At 39.9% G+C, this 19954-nt stretch overlaps 1 protein-coding gene across 3 annotated transcripts; it reads left to right on the top strand.

Moving 5' to 3' along the window:
- Positions 1-27: 27 nt before the first annotated feature.
- Positions 28-19456, top strand: tmem242 (transmembrane protein 242). 3 transcript variants are annotated; one of them, XM_060831591.1, is made up of 5 exons: positions 28-246; positions 6902-7002; positions 14212-14349; positions 14495-15005; positions 19276-19456. In XM_060831591.1, the coding sequence occupies exons 1-4, from the start codon at positions 222-224 to the stop codon at positions 14678-14680; spliced, it is 450 nt and encodes a 149-aa protein (XP_060687574.1). In that variant the 5' UTR covers positions 28-221; the 3' UTR covers positions 14681-15005; positions 19276-19456. The 3 variants fall into 3 exon arrangements, with proteins under 3 accessions (XP_060687574.1, XP_060687572.1, XP_060687573.1); XM_060831589.1 differs by having other exon boundaries at positions 44-481; XM_060831590.1 differs by lacking the exon at positions 14495-15005 and having other exon boundaries at positions 75-481.
- Positions 19457-19954: the final 498 nt, after the last annotated feature.

Raw genomic sequence — 19954 nt, 5'->3', positions numbered from 1 at the left:
TACCAGGAGTCATGAATCGCAATTGAGCGGAAAGACTACTATTGCCATGAATCATTGAGCTGGTGATGAGTCTCCTGTGTTTTTAACCTGAGTGCCTCGATGTGGGCTCACTAAAAGGACGTTGATGGCGTCGTTAACGATAGTTTGTTCGGTCTGTACACTTGTTAATCATCAACGAATCGCTGTCGATAGAATTGCAAAGTGAAGAATTTTGATAATAAATGTATGACAACTACAAGAAACGAGGTGGTGACCTATTATTGTTAACGAATGTAAATTAGAAATGTGAGATTGCATTCGAGGTTTTTATATTAAAGAGAACGGGCAAGTAATTTATTCTGGTTTTCGGTAATCGAGATGGCAACTGATAAAAGTACAGTCAGTCTGAAAGAGACGAAATGTGTTAGCGTTATGAGGGAGCCGTTTTCAAAGGCCCACGTACGCGAATCTACTGTTGAAAGCAAAGTGCAGATGATTAAAGGTATCTCTACTAAGTTCTTCCAGTATATTAAGCTTTTTTTTAAAATGGTGTCTATTGTTTTAATGCTATGTTGTAACGTGTTATCAACTTCTTAAAAAGTTAAATATCAGAGTACCAAATAAAATCTTCAATCTCTCTTCTCTTGAACATTGGTGGTTTTGAATACGTTTAGTGCGGGAATAGCCGGCTGTTGTTGAACCAGGACTTACATTTCCAATTATAGTTTTATTTTCTTGATCTCCACCCAGGTCTGATTAAGATCTGCTCTCCACCGGTATTCCTGTACTAACCGTTTCCCTTTCACTCTTATTATTCGGTGTTCGATTGTGTGCGCGGCTACAGAAACTGAAACCCACCGTCAGCATGAGGTAGCAGACATTTTAGAAAGCATTGTCACAATCATGTGAAATATAAAGTCGCTGATCTTGTGGTTGTGGGTGAAACTAGATGATCAGCACTATCAGTCACAGTAAAATAAAATGAATCAAAAATCCCTGTCTTCGAAGTATCCAGTTTGATTGCAAAACAATTATAGGCTGTGTGTCCAACAGACAAGTGATCATCCTTAGCAGTCGCACGAATTGCTTTGGGCCTTATAGTTATACCTTCTAGAGATCTCGCACGCTTACGGCTATGTTTTGGCTGTTTGAGTAAACACCGTCTCAAACTTCAAATTGTGGTTTTATTTTCGCATATGCTCACTTATCGGAGTAGACTTTTGCTTTATCTTGTCACTTTGCGATTCCCTCTGCTCTGTCATTGTTGTTGGATAATGGTGACTTTTAAAAATGGTCAGCAACAGTCAAAAGTTATGACCGGTGTGTTTATGGGACGATTGTGCGAAGTAGGATACCAAAGATGTCCAGATACTGTCCTTTCCCGACATATACTAGGGCTCTCAGCATAGCAAGAAAGCCATTCAGTCAACCCTGGCTGTCAACTCCCACTTTCTCCCATAGCAGTGCACTTTTTTTTCCTTTCCGATAATAATCAGATTTAATAATCCATCAAAAGGTTTCTCAATCCTAAACTGCTTCCCTGGGTTTTTCATTCTTCCACTGAGGGAATAGTTTATTTCCTTTAACAAATTTCCTCTTGACCTTTTCCAAGGAAAATAGTCCCAACTTTCCTAATTTGCCTTTATAATAGAAGTCTTTCATTCATGGAACTATTTCCTGAATCATTTCTGGACTCTGTAATGTTTTCACATCTTTCCCAAAATTTGGAACTGGTAGTTGAAGCCAAACCATTTCTATTTAACTGTATTATTGCTTCCTTGCTTTTGTGTTCATTTCCCCTATTAATAAAGCATGGATTGCTGAGTATTATATTTATTATTATTTATCAGTCAAACTTTCCTTACAACTTCAAAGATTTATGCATATGTACAGTGAAGTCCCTTTATTCCTGCACCCACTTTAGAATTATAGCGTTTATTTAATATTATCTCCTCCTCTTCCTACCAAAAAGAATCACTTCATGCTTCTCTGCCTTAAATTTCATCTGTACTGTGTCTGCTAATTCTGTCAACCTTTTGATGTTCTACATTTTTCTCCTCTTGGTTAAAAGTTTGTTTTAATCTTCAGAATTTGAAGTTGTGTCCTGTATAAAAATTTTAGATTATTAATATATCAGGAAGAGTAAGGATCCTAAGCAGACACCTGTGGGACTACACTACAAATCATCTTACAATCTGAAAAAACATTATTAATCATTAGCCTCTCCTTTTCTGTTGCTCAATGTTTTGTATCTGTATTGCCACTGTCCATTTTATTTTTGGACTTTTAACTTTACTCTCAAGTCTATTGTGCATTTATCAAATGCCTTCAAGAAGTCTGTGTACACCACATCAACAGCATTGTTTTCATCAACCCTCACTGTAAACTCATCCCAAAAAAAAGTTTTAGTCAAACACAAATTGTCCTTAATAGCCTGTGTTGGTTTTCCTGAGCTAAACTGTATTTACCTAAATGATTATTAATTTGAACAAAATTATTGTTTCTAGAATTTCTTATCATCACTCTTAAATTAATGAGCCTGTAAATGTTAAGCTTATCTTTACATTCTTGTTTAGAAAGGTTGTAATGTTTGCCATTCTGCAGCCTTCTGGCACATCATGAGTCTAAAGAAGGCTGAAAAAGTTTGGTCAGTGCCTCTGATTTCTACTCTCTCTTCCCTCAATATCATTTTGATACATCTGATTTGGTTCTACTGCCTTTATCAACATTGATTATACACATTCAATCCAATACCTCTTCCTCCTCAATTTTAAGCCTTTAAACGTCTTGCATTATCTTTTTCACCAGGACTAACGCAAGCTGCTTGCTTGGTAAAGGCAGGTGCAAAATATTCATTTAATGCCTATATTATACAAATCTCTCCTGCTCCAGAGATGTGCAATAATATCCCTGAATTGGCTGATTTAGAAAAATATACCTCTTCCCTTTGTGGGCAAGTCTTTTTAGACCCCAGTCAGCCACAATTTTCCTTTTACCATTCTTTGTAATTTGTATGTCTCTGAAGATGTTTGGATTCCCTTTAAGTATTAGCTGCTATTTCTTTCATTCTTTATATTTGCTCCTCTTATTTGCTTTTTCACTTCCTCCGAACTTTTTTATATTTATTTTGATGTGTTTACCCTACACTTTCTCTTTGTAGCGAATGAACCTTGACTGTGCTCAAACTATCTGTATTGTAGTTTAAATGCAGCCAATTGTTCAGTTACTGTTTTTGCCTGCCAACCTTTCATTGCAATTTAGTCTGATCCAGCCCAATTCTTATCCACTGAAGTTGGCTTTCCCCAAATTAATTATTTTTCCTCTTGACATTTTTCCTTCTCTATGCCAACCTAAACCTTAATAAATGATCAAAATCGTCCAAATGGTTTCCCTACTGACACTTGATCCATTCAGAGCTGAAAAATGTGTTGCTGGAAAAGCGCAGTAGGTCAGGCAGCATCCAAGGAGCAGGAGAATCGACGTTTCAGGCATAAGCCCTTCTTCAGGAATGAGGAAGGTGTGCCAAGCAGGCTAACCTAAAAGGTAGGGAGGAGGGACTTGGGGAAGGGGCGCTGGGAATGCGATAGGTGGAAGGAGGTTAAGGTGAGGGTGATAGGCCAGAGAGGGGTTGGGGGTGGAGAGGTCAGGAAGAAGATTGCAGGTCAAGGCGGTGCTGAGTCAGAGTTAGGACTGAGAAAAGGTGGGGGGAGGGGAAATGAAGGTGGAGAAATCTGCATTCATCCCTTGTGGTTGGAGGGTTCCTAAGCGAAAGATGAGGCACTCTTCCTCCAGGCATCGTGTTGCCATGGTCTGGCGATGGAGGAGGCTAAGTACCTGCATGTCCTTGGCGGAGTGGGAGTGGGAGGGGGAGTTAAACTGTTCAGCCATGGGGTGGTTGGGTTGGTTGGTGCAGGTGTCCCAGAGGTATTCTCTGAAACGCAAGTAGGCAGACTGTCTCCCCAATGTATAGGAGGCCACATCGGGTACAGGGGATGCAGTAAATGGTGTGTGGAGGTGCAGGTGAATTTGTGATGGATATGGAAGGATCCCTTGGGGCCTTGGAGGGAGGTGAGGGGGACGGCGTGGGCGCAAGTTTTGCATTTCTTGCGGTTGCAGGGGAAGGTGCTGGGAGTGGAAGTTGGGTTGTTGGGGGGTGTGGACCTGATGAGGGAGTCGTGGAGGGAGTGGTCTTTTTGGAACGTTGATAGGGGAGGGGAGGGAAATATATCCTTGGTGGTGGGGTCTGTTTGGAGGTGGCTGAAATGACCATTCAGCCTTCTCATTCCCAATAATGTGTCCTTGATTATCTTGTTGAATTATTTCTTGCCACAGTTTGATTTTAGATTGTAACTTTATGACAGATGGTATTGAGTTCAGTAGCTGGCCAGGAACTCTGTAAACTGCCTGGAATTTAAAAAAATAAATTCTCACAATGAGTGCAACATTGACTGGGCTGCCCTGATTAGGTGGTGGTGAGGCACCTTCTTGAACTTATGGAGTTTGCATGTTCTCCCGTGTCTGCATAGGTTTCCTCCAGGTGCTCCGGTTTCCTCCCACAGTCTAAAGATGTGCAGGTTAGGTGACTTGGCCATGCTAAATTGCCTATAGTATTTAGGGATGTGTAGGTTAGGTGCATTAGTCGTGGGAAATGTAGAGTAATAGGGTAAGGTAATGGATCTGGATGGGATACTTTTCAGGGGGTCGGTATGGACTTGTTGGGCCAAATGTCCTGTTTCCACACTGTATAGGGATTTTATGGTTTGTGCAGTCCATGTGATGTAGGTTTACTGTTAAGTCTGTGACTCATCATCCATCGTCTCTGGCAAGCCTCATTTGAAAACAATGACCAGAATAGTGTTTGTGGAATTTGTCAAATGATTTCCAACAATTTGCTGTGTAAATCACAAACAATAAGCAAAAAAATCTTTGATTGCTAGGGGCTGCTTATACTTTACTAAAGTTGTCTAAGAATTATTGCTGTGTTTTTAACCACCAGGTCAGTTGTAGAGGTTTGGTACACAATTTTACAGATTTTCCACTGCATGTTACTTGCTACATAGTTTATTATAAAGTCTTTCTGACCACAAATTTGTTCATGGTATCAATGTTTTATCTTGGTCAAGATACAATGCTAGCCTTCTATCTCATAAAATAATGGTCAGCAATGTAGTGGTCAAATCTGTTTGAGTCAAGAATCCCACTGCCGCATGGCACTCACTACTGCAGAACAATACAGTGGACTGAGCAGCTCCATAATTCGTTGGTCTGTTTTCTTTGGGCCCTCTTCTTAGTCAGCTCAGCCTTTAGTTTCTGTTCGCGTTTTTCTGACATCCTTCCAAATAATCCGCCTCCAGACATCATGGCTGTCAATTGACAATGAGTAAAAAGTGAGGTCTGCAGATGCTGGAGATCAGAGCTAAAATGTGTTGCTGGTTAAAGCGCAGCAGGTCAGGCAGAATCCAAGGAACAGGAAATTTGACGTTTCGGGCATAAGTCCTTCATCAGGAATGAGGAAAGTGTGTCCAGCAGGCTAAGATAAAAGGTAGGGAGGAGGGACTTGGGGGAGAGGCGAAGGAGATGTGATAGGTAGAAGGAGGTCAAGGTGAGGGTGATGGGGTGGGGGCGGAGAGGTCAGGAAGAAGACTGCAGGTTAGGAAGGCAGTGCTGAGTTCGAGGGATTCGACTGAGACAAGGTGGGGGGAGGGGAAATTCAGAACTTCCTGACCTCTCTGCCCCCACCCCACTCCGGCCTATCACCCTCACCTTGACCTCCTTCTACCTATCACATCTCCATCGCCCCTCCCCCAAGTCCCTCCTCCTTACCTTTTATCTTAGCCTGCTGGACACACTTTCCTCATTCCTGATGAAGGGCTTATGCCTGAAACGTTGAATTTCCTGTTCCTTGGATGCTGCCTGACTTGCAGCGCTTTAACCAGCAACACATTTTCAGCTGTCAATTGACAATCCCCCAGTTATAAGTATCAATGTTCATAAGACTATAAGTTGTAGGAGCAGAATTAGGCCATTAGGCCCACTTAGTCTCCTCTGCCATTCGATCGTGATATGAATATTTGTCAGCCCCATTTCCCTGCCTTTTCCCTGTAATGTTTGATCCCCTTACTAACCAAAAACATATCTAATTCTTGTCTTGATACACTCAATGATTTTGCCTTCAAAGCCGCCTTTGGCAAAACAATTCCACAGATTCTTCATCCTCTGGCTGAAGAAATTCCTGCTGGACTCTGTGTTCTAAAGGACCATCCCTTCACTCTGAACAGAAACTAGAAGCAAAGCTGGCTAAGAGGGCCTAGGGAAAACAGAGGCCAGTGATCTGTCCCAGATTACCTTGGCATATTCCTTGTGTCTGTATCCAGGTGACATAGAACTAGTGCATTTGCCAGCTTGAGTCTTTTTAAATGTATTGCATGGTATAGATAGTATATGCATCAAAGCTGCAATGAAATTTACCATACCTGAAAAAAATTTGTATCACAGTATACATAGAACAGTACAGGCCCTTCAGACCTTGATATTGTGCCAGCCTTCTATCCTACTCTAAGATTAGACTAACCTACATGCCCTTTTATTTTACCAACTTCCATGTACCTATACAAGAGTTGCTTAATGTATTTGACTCTACTACCACTGCTGGCAGTGCATTCTACGCACCCACCACTTTATCTGAGTAAAGAACCAACCTCTGACATCTCCCCTAAACTTTCCTCCAATTACCTTCAAATTATGTCCTTTTTCCCATAGCGGCAATGTCTACCTGGCTATCCACTCTATCTATTAGAGAATACATTTAATTTCTGGGCTTTATAGTTCAGTTACTCAACCATCCTTCGCATTAGTCCACCTATTATTGTTTGAAAAAAGTATAACATAATTTTATCTTAAATGTTTTATGGAATTTTGCTAGGTGGTCTGTTCCTTGGGTCTGTAGCCACAGCTGGGATGCTAGCAGGGTTTGGTACAACTCTTGCCATAGCAAAAAAGAAAAGTCCTGGATGGTTCAATAAGGTAAGCTAATGTATTAAATAATTTCCACTTTGCAGATTGTAACATACTTTGCCAGTAAAGCTAGTTATCACTGGAAAAATTGTGGTTTTGCTTCTAAGGGTGCTGCAGTCTGATTAAAGTAGACATACAAAGGGTTGTTCGACCAGATCAGGGGCAGTCGCTGAGGCAATCCATGACACAGCAGATCAGCAAAAGTTCAGAACTGCGATCCCTTTTTCAGCATACAATCGAATACAATTCAATACTGCACAGGAACAGGCCCTTCAACCCACCAAGCCTGTGCCGATTTCTAATCCTTTCATAGACCCACTACATAGTGCCCATCTGCAATATCTATCCCTCTGTTTGACTTCCATTCATTAGCTTATCGAGATGCACCTTAAACATTGCTAATGTACCTGCTTCCACCACCACCTCTGGCAGCATATTCCAGGCACCCATCACCCATTGCGTGCAACGTTTTCCCCACACATCTCCCCTAAACTTTCCCTCTCACATTGAACCTGTGTCCTCCTGTAGTTGACCTTTCCACCCTGGGAAAAAGCCTTTGACTATCCAGAGAACATCTCTGGGACACCTGCACCAATCAACCTCTTTCAACTTCCCTCCCCCACTCTTCTGAGGAAGAATGAGATTCGATGACCTACCATGTCACTATATCTGGGGCAATTGCTGTGTGGAATCTGTCTTGATCAGATTTGGCTAATGGTGCACTTTGCATTGTTCAATCATGCCTATTTCCCATATTTATGCAGATTAATTCTGCGTGGTACATGTCTTGCAAAATTGTATTACTGTCCTAATATTGTAACATTTATTGTTGTTTGTTCAAAATACAATATGGCAATTTTACTTTCTTAGTAAGTCCCTGAATCTCTAACTTTGTGCACTGTTAAAGAAAAGCTTACTGGTCCTCAACCAGTTTGTAACATAACTTTGACAGTCAAGTTTTAGGACTGAGCTAATATTTATAGTAGAATTTAGCATTTTTTTAAATGGACTTAGATCCAGATTGCTATCCAAATTGGATCTTAATTTTACTTGCTTTTGTATTTTTCTCTTTTTTTTTAATCCCAATTTGATACCACCATACATTGGTGGATTGCATTTTAGAAAGCAGAGGCCTATAGTACTTTCTTTTAATATTTTATACGAAGTAAAAATATTTTCATAAAGAATTGCCAGTTTTACCTTTGAAAATAAATTGTTTTTGAAATGCTACAGGATATTTCTTTTATGTAATTTGTGTTTTTATAGTGTAATATAGCAGGCAAAGAGATGAGCCTTTGTGTAACTGAGGATATTATCATAGATCATAGAATATTAAAGCATGCGACAGGCCTTTCAGCCATTGATGTTGTGTGGGTTTCACAGGTCAATCTGAAACCTATGTAACCTACAGTATTCCATTGTCATCCATATGTTTATCTAATGACCATTTAAATGCCCTTAAAGTTGGCAAGTCTACCACTGTTGCAAGCAGGGCATTCTATGTCCTTATGACTGAGTAAAGAACCTACCTCTAACATATGTCCTGTATCTATCACCCCTCAATTTAGAACTATGTCCCCTCGTGCTAGCCATCACCATTTGAGAAAAAAGGCTCTCCCTTTCCATCCCATCTACTCCTCTGATCATCATGTATGTCTCTATTAAGTCACCTCTTAACTTTCTTCTCTCTAACAAAAAAAGCCTCCAATCCCTCAGCCTTTCCTCATAAAACCTTCCCTCCATACCAGGCAACATCCTGGTAAATCTCCTTTGCACACTTTCCAATGCTTCCACATCCTTCCTATAATTCAGCAATCAGAACTGTATGCAGTACTCCAAATGTGGCTGCACCAGAGTTTTGTACAGCTGCAACACGATCTCATTACTCCAAAACTCCATTCCTCTATCAATAAAAACTAACACACTATCCATTCTTAACAACCTTTATCAACCTGAGTGTGAGCTTTCAGGGATATATGAACATGGACACCGATCTCTCTGCTCATCAACTCTGACAAGAGTCTTCCTATTAGCCCAGTACTCTGTATTCTAATTACCACCTCTCAGCCCAGCTCTGCAGCATATCTATGTCTCCCTGTAATCTGCAACATCCTTCCCCACTGTTCGCAACTCCCCCAACTTTAATGCCATCTGCAAATTTACTAACTCATTCTTTTATGCCCCCTTCCAGGTCATTTATAAAAATGACGAACAGTAGTGACCCCAAAATAAATCCTTGTGATACACCACTAGTAGTTGAACTCCAGGATGAAGATTCCCCATCAAACACCAACCTCCTGAATTCTTTCTGCTAGCCAACTTCCTTTCTGCAGCCGTTATACCATTTCTAATTAGCAATGCCACCCCCCTCCTTTTTTACCACCCTCCCTAATCTTACTGAAACATCTGTAACCAGGAACCTCCAACAACCATTCCTGTCCCTCATCTATCCATGTTTCCAACTTCATTATTTTCTCTTTCTGTATGAAGTTCCTGGATGTAGCATTCTGTTATTGTGGCATATTAAGAATGCAGAAGGCCCTTAGAAATCTTGGACTAATGCTCTGGAGTGATGAGTTCAAATCCCACAGTAATAGTTAATCAATAAATCTGATTTTAAAAAGTGGTCATTGAAACTACCAAATTTTTATGAAAACTCATTTTGTTTACTGATCTTCTTTAAAAAGAAAAGGAACTTTCTTTACTTAGTCAGGTTTATATTTGACTCCAGACCACAGCAATCTTAATGTCCTTCTGAAATGGTCTAACAGACCACGTCATTGTATCAAGCCATGACACAAGAAGCTTCAAAACATTGAGTATACCTACATCACACATGCTACAGTTGTTGAAGGAGATGGCTAACCAATGCTTGCTCAAAGGCAATTAGGAGTGAACAATTACAGAATCATAATCATGTAGTATGGAAATAAACCCTTTAATCCAACTCTTCCATGCCAGCCAGGTATTCTAAACTGAACTAGTCCCATCTGCCCTACATTTGGCCAATATCCATCTAAACCTTCCATAGTCATGTAGCTGTCTGAATGTCTTTTAAATGTTGTAATTGTACCTGCCTCTACGTCTCCTCGTCTCATTTTATACACACACTACCCACACTGAAAAAAATTGCTCCTCAGGTCCCTTCTAAATTTTTTCCCTCTCTCCTTAAACATATGCCTTCTAGTTTTGGACTCCCCTGCCCTTGAAAAAAGACCTTGGCTATTCACCTTCACAATGCTCCTCATGATTTTATAAACCTCTAAGGTCATCCCTCAGCCTCAGACACTTCAGGAGGAAAAGTCCCAGGTTATTCAATCTCCTTTAAAACTCTCCAGTCCTGGCAACATCCTGAAAAACTTTTTCTGTACCCTTTTTATAATGATGCTTTCATCCCAAGACTGATTTTTTTTTAAGATATACCAACAAGACCCTTGCTACCCTTAAGCTTCTTGTGGATGTTTGAATCGTCATCCAGGCCTTAACAGAAAACTAGTGAAGGGTTGTTGACACCTTACTTTGTGTCTTTGAACTTTGGCAGTGTGGTTCCTCTCGCCAAATTATGCTGTAGTCTGTTCCTCTTCTGAAACGTTCTCCTTTTTGAGCATCTCCTCTTGTTGCACCCTCTCGCCTCTCATTATCTACTGCCCACCTCAGTCATAGAATCATTGAATGGTAACAGCATACAAGGAAATTATTCAACCTGTCATTTCCCTATTGGCTGTCTGCAAGGGACATTTAGTTCGTCCTGCTCCCCTGTCTTTCCCCAAGAGCAATGTTTTTACCTATTCGGATATTTATTCAATACTTTTTGAAAGCAATGATTGATTGATTGATTGAATTTTACCTCCAGTGCAAGCTTGAGTAGTGCATTTCAGATCCTAACCATTCAGTATTTTAAAACATTTCTCATAATGTTGTCTGTGTGAGTTTTTTTTTCTGCAATTCAGCTTAAAATAGTCTCACTGTTTCTCAACCTTCTGTTGGGAACATTTTCTCCCTATGTAGTCTGACTGGACCACTATGATTTTGACAACTTCCAGAAAGTTGTGTCTCAACCTTTTCTCTAGGGAGAACAGAATTGGCTTCTCCAAATTATTCTCAAACCTGAACTCCCTCATCTCTGACATTTTAAACTTTATTTTATTTTTATCTCTCCTCATTCTTCCTCCCAAAATGTATCATTTTACACTTCTGTGCAGTTAAGTTTCATCTGCCACATGTCCAGCCATACTACCAGCCTATTAATAGCCTCTTGAAATCAAACTTTGTCTTTAAAATTCAGTGTTGTGTACTGTATATCCAAGTCTAGCTTGTTGATACAGATCTATAGAAGAACTGGCCGTTAGTACTAAAAATGTTATGCCACTTGCTTTATCTGCCCTTCTGAAGCCCTTGGTATGCTTATTGCACTGTCCTCGGGTTCGAGAGACCATATCATGGCTTTACTGACTTTATTGGCCTAATCAATAAACGTATATTTGATTGAAGAGGTTAACTATTTCTCCCACCCCACCTCCCATTTAGTGCTATCAGATGGAAAAGCCTCGAGTGACCACCAGGAAGACCAGTCAGTGTGGGCAAGCAGTGCAGGAGTTCCATGTGGCTATTTCCTTCTCAAACAGATACTGTTTTGCATGTTATTGAGGTAGGGTGGCCTCTTGGGTGGAAAGCAACAGGAAGCCAGATAAGTGTCACCACAATTGGCTGTGTCATACAGCAGGATCAAAGGGTAGATGAATGGTGGCAAAAGGCCACTCTATAAATCAGCGGTGCAGGTAGGAGTTTCTGTGGCCACAAGCGAGATTCCTGGATGGTATGTTGTCTCCCTGATGGCAGGGTAAAATATCACTTAGTGGGCACAGGATATTCCGAAGGTGAGGGTGAGCAGCCAGAAGTCACGGTCCACATTGGTACACTCAATATAGTAGAAAGGGAGATGAGGTCCTGCAAAGGAAATTTAGGGAGTTACGTTGAATGTGAAAAGCAGGCTGTCTAAAGTTGTAATGTCAGAATTACTCCCTGTGCCACACGTTGGTGAGGCCTAACATAGCAAGGTAATAATAACAAATGAATGTGTGGTTAAAGAGCGAGTATAGGAGAGAGTGCTCTGGATGGATTATTGGGATCTCTTCCAGGGCTTGCACCTACTGGAGGGGTTGAACTAGTGTGGTGGTTGGTGGGAAACGGAGCAGTATGTTTGCATGTGGAGTGATTTGTAGATTGTAGATGCTGAGTCATGTAATAGGAAGAACAAGCAGGGGTGAATGAACATGGCAGGACTGATGAAATGTAATTACTTTAATGCCAGGAGTATAACAGGTAAGGCAAATGAGCTTAGAGTCTGGATTAGTATGTGGATCTACAATTTGGTAGCCATTACAGAAACTTGGTTGAGTGAAGGGTAGGACTGGCAATTCCAAATTCCTGGGTTTAGGAGTTTCTGACAAGATAGAGATGTATAAAGGGTGGGGAATGCTGTATCATTGATTTTAAGGAGAATGTCATAGCTGTGACAAAAAGACATCTTTACATTACTATGGGCACAGACATTGTGGGCTAAAGTCTGTTGCTGTGCTCTGTTCATAACATGTCCAAGTTTCCTTGCCATTCTTATGATTGCTGCACCATCAACCCGTCAAACCCATGCGGGTCACTGTCACCCATGTGTAATCAATACACGCAAGAGAGTGGGAAACAACTGCATTTTCATTCCAGTGTGAGCAAACATACATTGTGGAAATGTCAAAGAAAAGAGTCCAGTGTGTGGCACTGTAGCAATTTGAAGCATGTTGGAACTGGACTTCCTTGGGAGCACTAATGTTGGATGTCAACAGCAGTACTGAAATCTGAAAAAGGACTGGAAAAGTAAAAAAAAAAGTATTATAAAATTGAGCAATATTCTAAGAAATATCAGCTCAAGTCTTGAAACCAAAATGTTTTGTCTGGTCAGAAATGAATAACTGATGTGACAATTGGAGCATTTGAAAGAGCTCATCCACATTTCCAGAAATACCTGTTTACATATCCTTGAAATTTAATTTTTATTTACTTATTCATGAAGTTTTTAACACATTCCCATGTACAACATTCTTACCTGCCGAATGTCAGCTCCGGTTTTCCGTTGTCTGAAGATGAATATGAAGACATGAACTGACTAAGACTAACTGATGCCTGGATAATGTGTGAATGGTTGCCTTTTTTTAATCTGTCACTGTCGTTGAGGGGATTTAATAGCTACTAGTAGGTGACTAACTGAACCTTTTTTAGAATTATTGGGGCATCCCTGGAATCCTGATGGAACTGTACCAATTTTAGTCAGTTAAGGGTCACATTTTTAATCATACGGTCAATAAGTAGGAAAACAAATCATAACTGCAGATGCACATGTTTGTGAGTCATTATCAACAAAATAATGCTGGCCTTGGTATAGACAATACCTGTATAAACATTGGAAAAATTATGAAAGCACCTAATAAAACTAGTCATAGGAATTGCTATATATAATTTTGAAATATTTACGTCAAGCTAAGAGATGTCTGCACCCAGGGTTTGTTTTACACTTCAGTGATAAGACTGGCTCTCCTTGCATATACACAAAAATAAATTGTGGTTTGAATCTGAGTCTCCTATCAACTTATTAAACTGTGTGGCAACAATCCTAACCAGGAATATATGAAGACATCTTGAAATAGTGACACCAACTTTATCCTTCTCCTCTCATTTTCCATTGGAATCCTCATGGGGTGTAGAATGCTAATTTTAATTTTTCCTCCAAAAACAATAGACTTGGCTGCTGTGATTTCATTGTGCAGAGCAAAACTCACCACAATTACTTTGAGCATTGTTTTTACCTTCAGACCTGTTTGGGCATCTGAAAAGCTTTTTGAGCTTGCCAATGGCTTGTACAATAATGCATCTATTTATTATACGATCAGCATGCCTGGTATTTATCAGTGGGGTTCCTCAGATGTCATCTTCCAGATTTTAAAGTAACCATTATTAAAGGTGGTGCTAGCTTTGAAAAAGTTTAGGGTATTAGGCTGCTGCAATATGAAAATAACTTAGCAACTCCCAGCAACACACAGGTGCAGGTTAAAATTCTTCCTTTGATAGTGATTACAATGTAAAAGTACTTAAATGACTAAAGATGCTTTGATCATGTGTTACATTATTTGAATGCAAGTCTTTATTTTATGTTCTTCCCTTCTTTTTTAGGGAATTAATGCAACTATTGCTGTTCCTGAAAGTGGGACATTACTGGCCTTGAGAGCCCTAGGCTGGGGTTCTCTTTATGCTTGGTGTGGGGCTGGTTTGCTTAGTCTTACAATATGGAAGGCTTTAGGAGTACACAGTGTAAGTTTTATTTCTTTTAATGTCCAAAGTCAAAAACAGTGAAGATTTATATTGTTGTCCATAATTGCAATTTGTAACAGGAAAGATCACTGATGTTATCAAATTTTCACTTCATAACTGTGGATGATTGACATCTTCTCCTCAGATTCCTTTGTCTGGAAGTATGAATAAGGAACAGGAAGGCATAACTAAAAGTGAACATTTTCCCAGAGACCTAGCATGCCCAGTATTTGCTCAGCAGATGGGAGCAGACACCAAGAATGTGGTGAGGTGGGCTTGCTGTGAAGATGATCAGCATAATGGAGTAGAAGAACACAAGGCTCCCTTATGAAGAAAAGGGAGAAAGATTCCCCATCCAGTTGTCCTACAAGGAAGTCCAAAATTTAACTTTAAAGCTATCAGTACTTCACATGGGCTCTTTTGGCTCACTCATCAACTCTTAGCAACTTTGGTCTGACTGTGTCAAGTCAGTGCCCCAAATCTGTTCAAGCCTTTGATTAATATCATAGTTTGATATTGATGGATCAGGGAACAAGGAATGATGGTGGAAAGGCCATGGCAAACATTCAAAGAGCGCATGGAAGACTTGAACATCTGTTCGTTCCTGTGTAACACCCAAGTAAAATGGGAAAGATAGCAAAACCATGAGTTACAAGGTAAATAACCAAGGAAGAGGTGTACAAATTGGCCAGAAAAAAAATAGACCTGTGGAGAGGGATTAACTTAGAATTCAGCAAAGAAAGACAGACCGTGATTGACTTAAGGGAAAATATGGAGAGTAGGTTTCTGGGGGCATAAAAACTGACTCAGTTTTTTTTAGGTATGTGAAGAGAAAAAAGATTGAAGACAAATTTAGGTCCTACAGTCAGCAATTGAAATTTTATAATGGGGAACAAAGAAATTACTTACTAACTAAATACATGCTCTGGTTCTATGGTCACAAAGTAGGACACAAACAACATAACAGAAATGTTAGGGATCATTGGGTTCAGTTGAGAAGGAGGAAATGAAAGAAATCAGTATTAGTAGGAAGTGATATTGGGAAAATTGATGGCATTAAAGGCTGATAAATTCCCAATGTCTGATAATGGTCATCTGAGTATTTAAGGAAATGGCCAAAAATAGTAGGTGCTTTGGCCTTCTTCCAAAATTTTATAGACTCTGCTATGGTTCCTACAGATTAGAGAGTAACTAATATAACCTCCCTATTAAAAAAGGGAGGTAGAGAGAAAACCATTTGTAGACCAGTCAGCCTGATGTTGACGGTGAGAACAATCCTCCAGTCGCTTATCAAAGATTAATAGCAGAGCACTTGGAAAGCAGTGGCAAGATCAGACAAAGTCAGCATGGATTTATGAAAGGCAAGTCATGTTTGACAAGCCTTTGAGACTGTAACTAGCAGAGTTGAAGAGGGGGGAGGGCTAGGATATAATTGATATGGACTTTCCGAAGGCTTTCAATAAAGTCCCACATTAGAGATTACTATGTAAAAGTAAAGGACTGGGATTAGTGTCATGAGATAGATAGAAAACTAGTTCACTGACAGGAAACCAGAAGGAAGAAATGGGTCTTTTTGCAAATGGCAGGAAGTGATTAGTGGGGTACCACAGGATCATTGTCAGGATCCTACATATTAATGATTTGAATGAGGAAACTTAATTTAATATCTCAAGTTGGCGATGAGTCCAAGCTAGATGGGAGGATAAGCTTTGAGGAGGATGCATGAATGCTTCTGTGGGATTTGGACAACCTGAGTGAATGGGCAAATAGGCAGATAATTATCTAGCTGTAAATTAAGAGAAGGCAATGTGCAACAAGACCTGATAGCAGCATATCTGTGCAGCAGCCGGTAAAGAGTATAAATGGAATGTTGGCCTTCATAGCGAGAGGATTTGAGTACAGGTGCGAAGTTATCTTCCTACAATGCTACTGGGCTTGGGTGAAAACACATCTGGACTATTTTGTACATTTCTGGTCTCCTTATGAGAAGGATATTCTTGTTATACAGTGACTGCAACAAAGATTTACCACACAGACTCCTGGGATGGCAGGGCTGACACATGAGGAAATTGAATTGGTGGGGTTATATTCACTGGAGTTCAGAAGAATGAAGGGATTTTGTAAACATATAATAAAACGTTAAAAGACTAGATATAGGAGGATTCTCCTGATGATGGAGGGTGAGGGAGGATTTGGATTTCAGCACTATAAATTAGTGGAATTACAAGACTACTGAAAAAAATTGTAATGGCATATTCCAAAACATTGTCGCTGTAATAATACTTTAGTTTAGATGTTCTTGGCTGTGTTTAACATTAAAATCACTGATATGTGTTCATGCATACAAAATGCAGCATCGCAATGTGACACAAAGTTGGCACTGCTCATAGTCACAGGGCAGGCAGAAACATCTAAGTGTCTCCGGCATCAGAAGTATTTCATCAACTGTAACCTTACTCCCAATTTTTTCTTTTGATATTTGAACCTCCAAGGTTTGTATGTGACAACGGCTTCCGCAAGCAGAAGCTGATGTGTTTGGCACACGATGAGCATATGCAGAATCTCCCAGCAAGCACAGTCATGCAGTGTCAAGGGAACATTGATCAAACATAAAGCTGACCACTTTTGGCTAGTGTTGATATGACAGCTGGAGAAATCATATCCTGTGCTTTGCTGCTTTGGCATTCGTGGATATTTCAAATATCCGTGAAGGAATATCACTGCCCATGTCACTGCATATTGATTGTTATGCACATGAATGGGAGGTGACTTCCTACACTAATATCATCATGTCATTTGCACATACACTGATGCATAGTGTCAACCCAGTTCAGATATGGCTGACTGCCATCAGGGAGGAGAAAGTGAGGACTGCAGATGCTGGAGATGAGAGCTTAAAAATGTGTTGCTGGAAAAGCGCAGCAGGTCAGGCAGCATCCAAGGAGCAGGAGAATCGACGTTTCGGGCATAAGCCCTTCAGGAATGGAGGGCTGGCATCATGGAAAGGGACACATCTGTTTATGCACCAGTTCTTAGTGTAGCACTGGGAATATATACTTTATTCATTTGCTCAGTTTAAAGTGATAGTCTGCTGGGAGTGTCACTTCTACAATGTGAAACATTAATAGTATCACTCCACAAGTGCATGGAGGACATACACTGAGGAACAAACAGTGAGGTTGACTATGTAGGAGCTTGACTTGCCCCTGAACCAAAGCCTGCCATTCAACAGATGGAGTTCATTAGTAACTTCTTGTAACTCATTCCTTGATCCAAGCACTATCTGCTGGTAGAACTTGCTCAGAACGTTATTCCATAAGGGTGCAGCAAGTAAGTTTATGAACAAATGTTCCTAGAGTGAGTAAGCTGGTGCATGGGTGATTGCAACCATTTGCATGTTTTATCAATTGGCAGCTGTATGTGAGCATAATATTTGCAAGGAAGCCATGGGAGGAGTGTTGAGCAGAAGATTTGAGGTTTAATCTCCAATGTAGCATTCAGTTATGTCAACAAGATGCATGTTTAATGACGTATGTCTTTTATGTGCACAGTACTCTACACTTGCCCCATCATATTGCAGAGTATTGTGACAACAGCCTTCCATTGGCCACCACTGAATCACTGAACTGTGAGCCACAATTTGAAACAAGGAATCATGAAATATTTATTGAGTAAGGAATATTTTCAGTATAGAAAAGCCATCTGTTTAATTTCTAGGATATCCGTTAATCTGGGCACAGTAATTTGCTCCCATCCCATCTATGAAGGACTAGGTAATGTCTATGTGAAGTGCAAGACTCCAAATCTAATCTTTCCAAATGTTTAAGATTTTTGCTAAGTTTAACTTATTTTCAGACTGACCACTATGGCTAACACATGACAGTTAGGTTAAGGAAAGAAAAAAATAATCATTGAGGAATATTTGTACCTCGCTGTTATTCAATGACTTTGGAGAGTACACGCTTACCAGGTTAATAAGAATAATATAAGACCAGCTTAACTGTAACCTTTTAACTTTTGGTATTTTGCAAAGAAATTAAACTGTAAAAGAGCTGCAACTTGTTGCCCCTTTTTTAATAGAGAAATATTCATGTTAAAAATAAACGAGGGATGGCATGGTGGTGCAGTAGTTAGTATTGCTACCTCTCAGTGCCAGGGACCTAGGTTCAATTCCCACCTAGGGCAACTGTGTGGAGTTTGCACATTCTCCCTGCATCTGTGGGTTTCCTCCAGATGCTCTGGTTTCCTCCCACAATCCAAAGATGTTCAGGCCAGATGAATTGGGCATGCTAAATTGCCCATAGTGTTAGGAGCCTTAGTCAGGGGTTAATATAGGGTAGGGGAATGCGTCTGGGTGGGTTCCTCTTCGGAGGGTCAATGTAGACTTGTTGGGCCAAAGGGCCTATTTCCATACTGTAGGGAATCTATCATCTAATCTAAAAAGGTAATTTTATTTGCACATCTGATCATTGTTAACATTTTTTCACAGTGGAGCAGATCAGATTTAATTACGTTCAATTGATCTGCATCCATATTTTTCATAATTGTATTGGAGTTGTGTGGGAACAGAAACATTATCAGTTTGTAAAAGTCTGTAAGTTTCATCATGAAATAATATCACAAATGTTAGACGTCTGTAAATTATCTCCATTTCTTAATAACTAACCAGGGATAATGGAAGAAGATTGATAGCCATTCTGAAACATAATTGCTTTTAATTTCAAAGGAATGATAATCAGCTATCTAAAATGTAAAGGTTATCTTTCCACAAATAGGAGCAAAAGGAATTCATTTCCATCCCTATTTCCATTACCCCTGACTACAAATTAGTTTAAACAAGTAAAAGTTACATTTTATTTGTATTGACATATTGTATAATTGTGAATTTCATTCAGAATGATAGTTTTCTTCCCATCTTTTCTGCAGCTGACAGAATTCCGAGAAAAGATGCAATCAATGTTTCCTGAAATTCCAAAAAGCACGGATGTATCACAGGGTGCTGAGCAATTCAGTTGGGAAAATCTGTTCAAATCAAAGTAGATTGGTACTGACAAGTGTGCATATGTAAATGGAAACTAAAATAAACAGATGCAACTTTTATACATTATGGATTATCATATTTTTAATTTAAATAGATTGTTTGAACATCCTGTCTTTCTACCACCCTCACTCCTGAATATTGTTCCATCCTGTAACTTTGTCTGCTGCAGTTATCTAGTTATTCTAGATTATTTTTATTTTGCTGCTTGGAGCCTCATGGCTATTGAACATACTTAAATAAATGCAAGTGGCCCTCCAGGCTCCCATGGGGTAGCTGGTAGCCTTCTGTCAATCCATTAAAATCCAACTAGTAAATTCTTCCCAAGAAGGATCCATGACTCCGACATACTTGGGAACCTTCTTCAAGGATAGGTGCAGAGAAATACAATATGTAGTAACTTGATTTGAGTGAGCCAATAATCTCTTGAAGATCTGATTTTAGGTGTTAGGATCAATCTAATGGAACCCTTCAATATGCTGCCAGGGTAGGGGGAATGGGTCTGGGTGGGATACACTTTGGAGGGTCGGTGTAGACTTGTTGGGCCGAAAGGTCTGTTTCCATACT

Source organism: Hemiscyllium ocellatum, chromosome 10 (assembly GCF_020745735.1).
Source record: "Hemiscyllium ocellatum isolate sHemOce1 chromosome 10, sHemOce1.pat.X.cur, whole genome shotgun sequence".
Taxonomy (NCBI): Eukaryota; Metazoa; Chordata; class Chondrichthyes; order Orectolobiformes; family Hemiscylliidae; genus Hemiscyllium; species Hemiscyllium ocellatum.
This window is presented reverse-complemented; position numbering and strand designations above follow the sequence as displayed.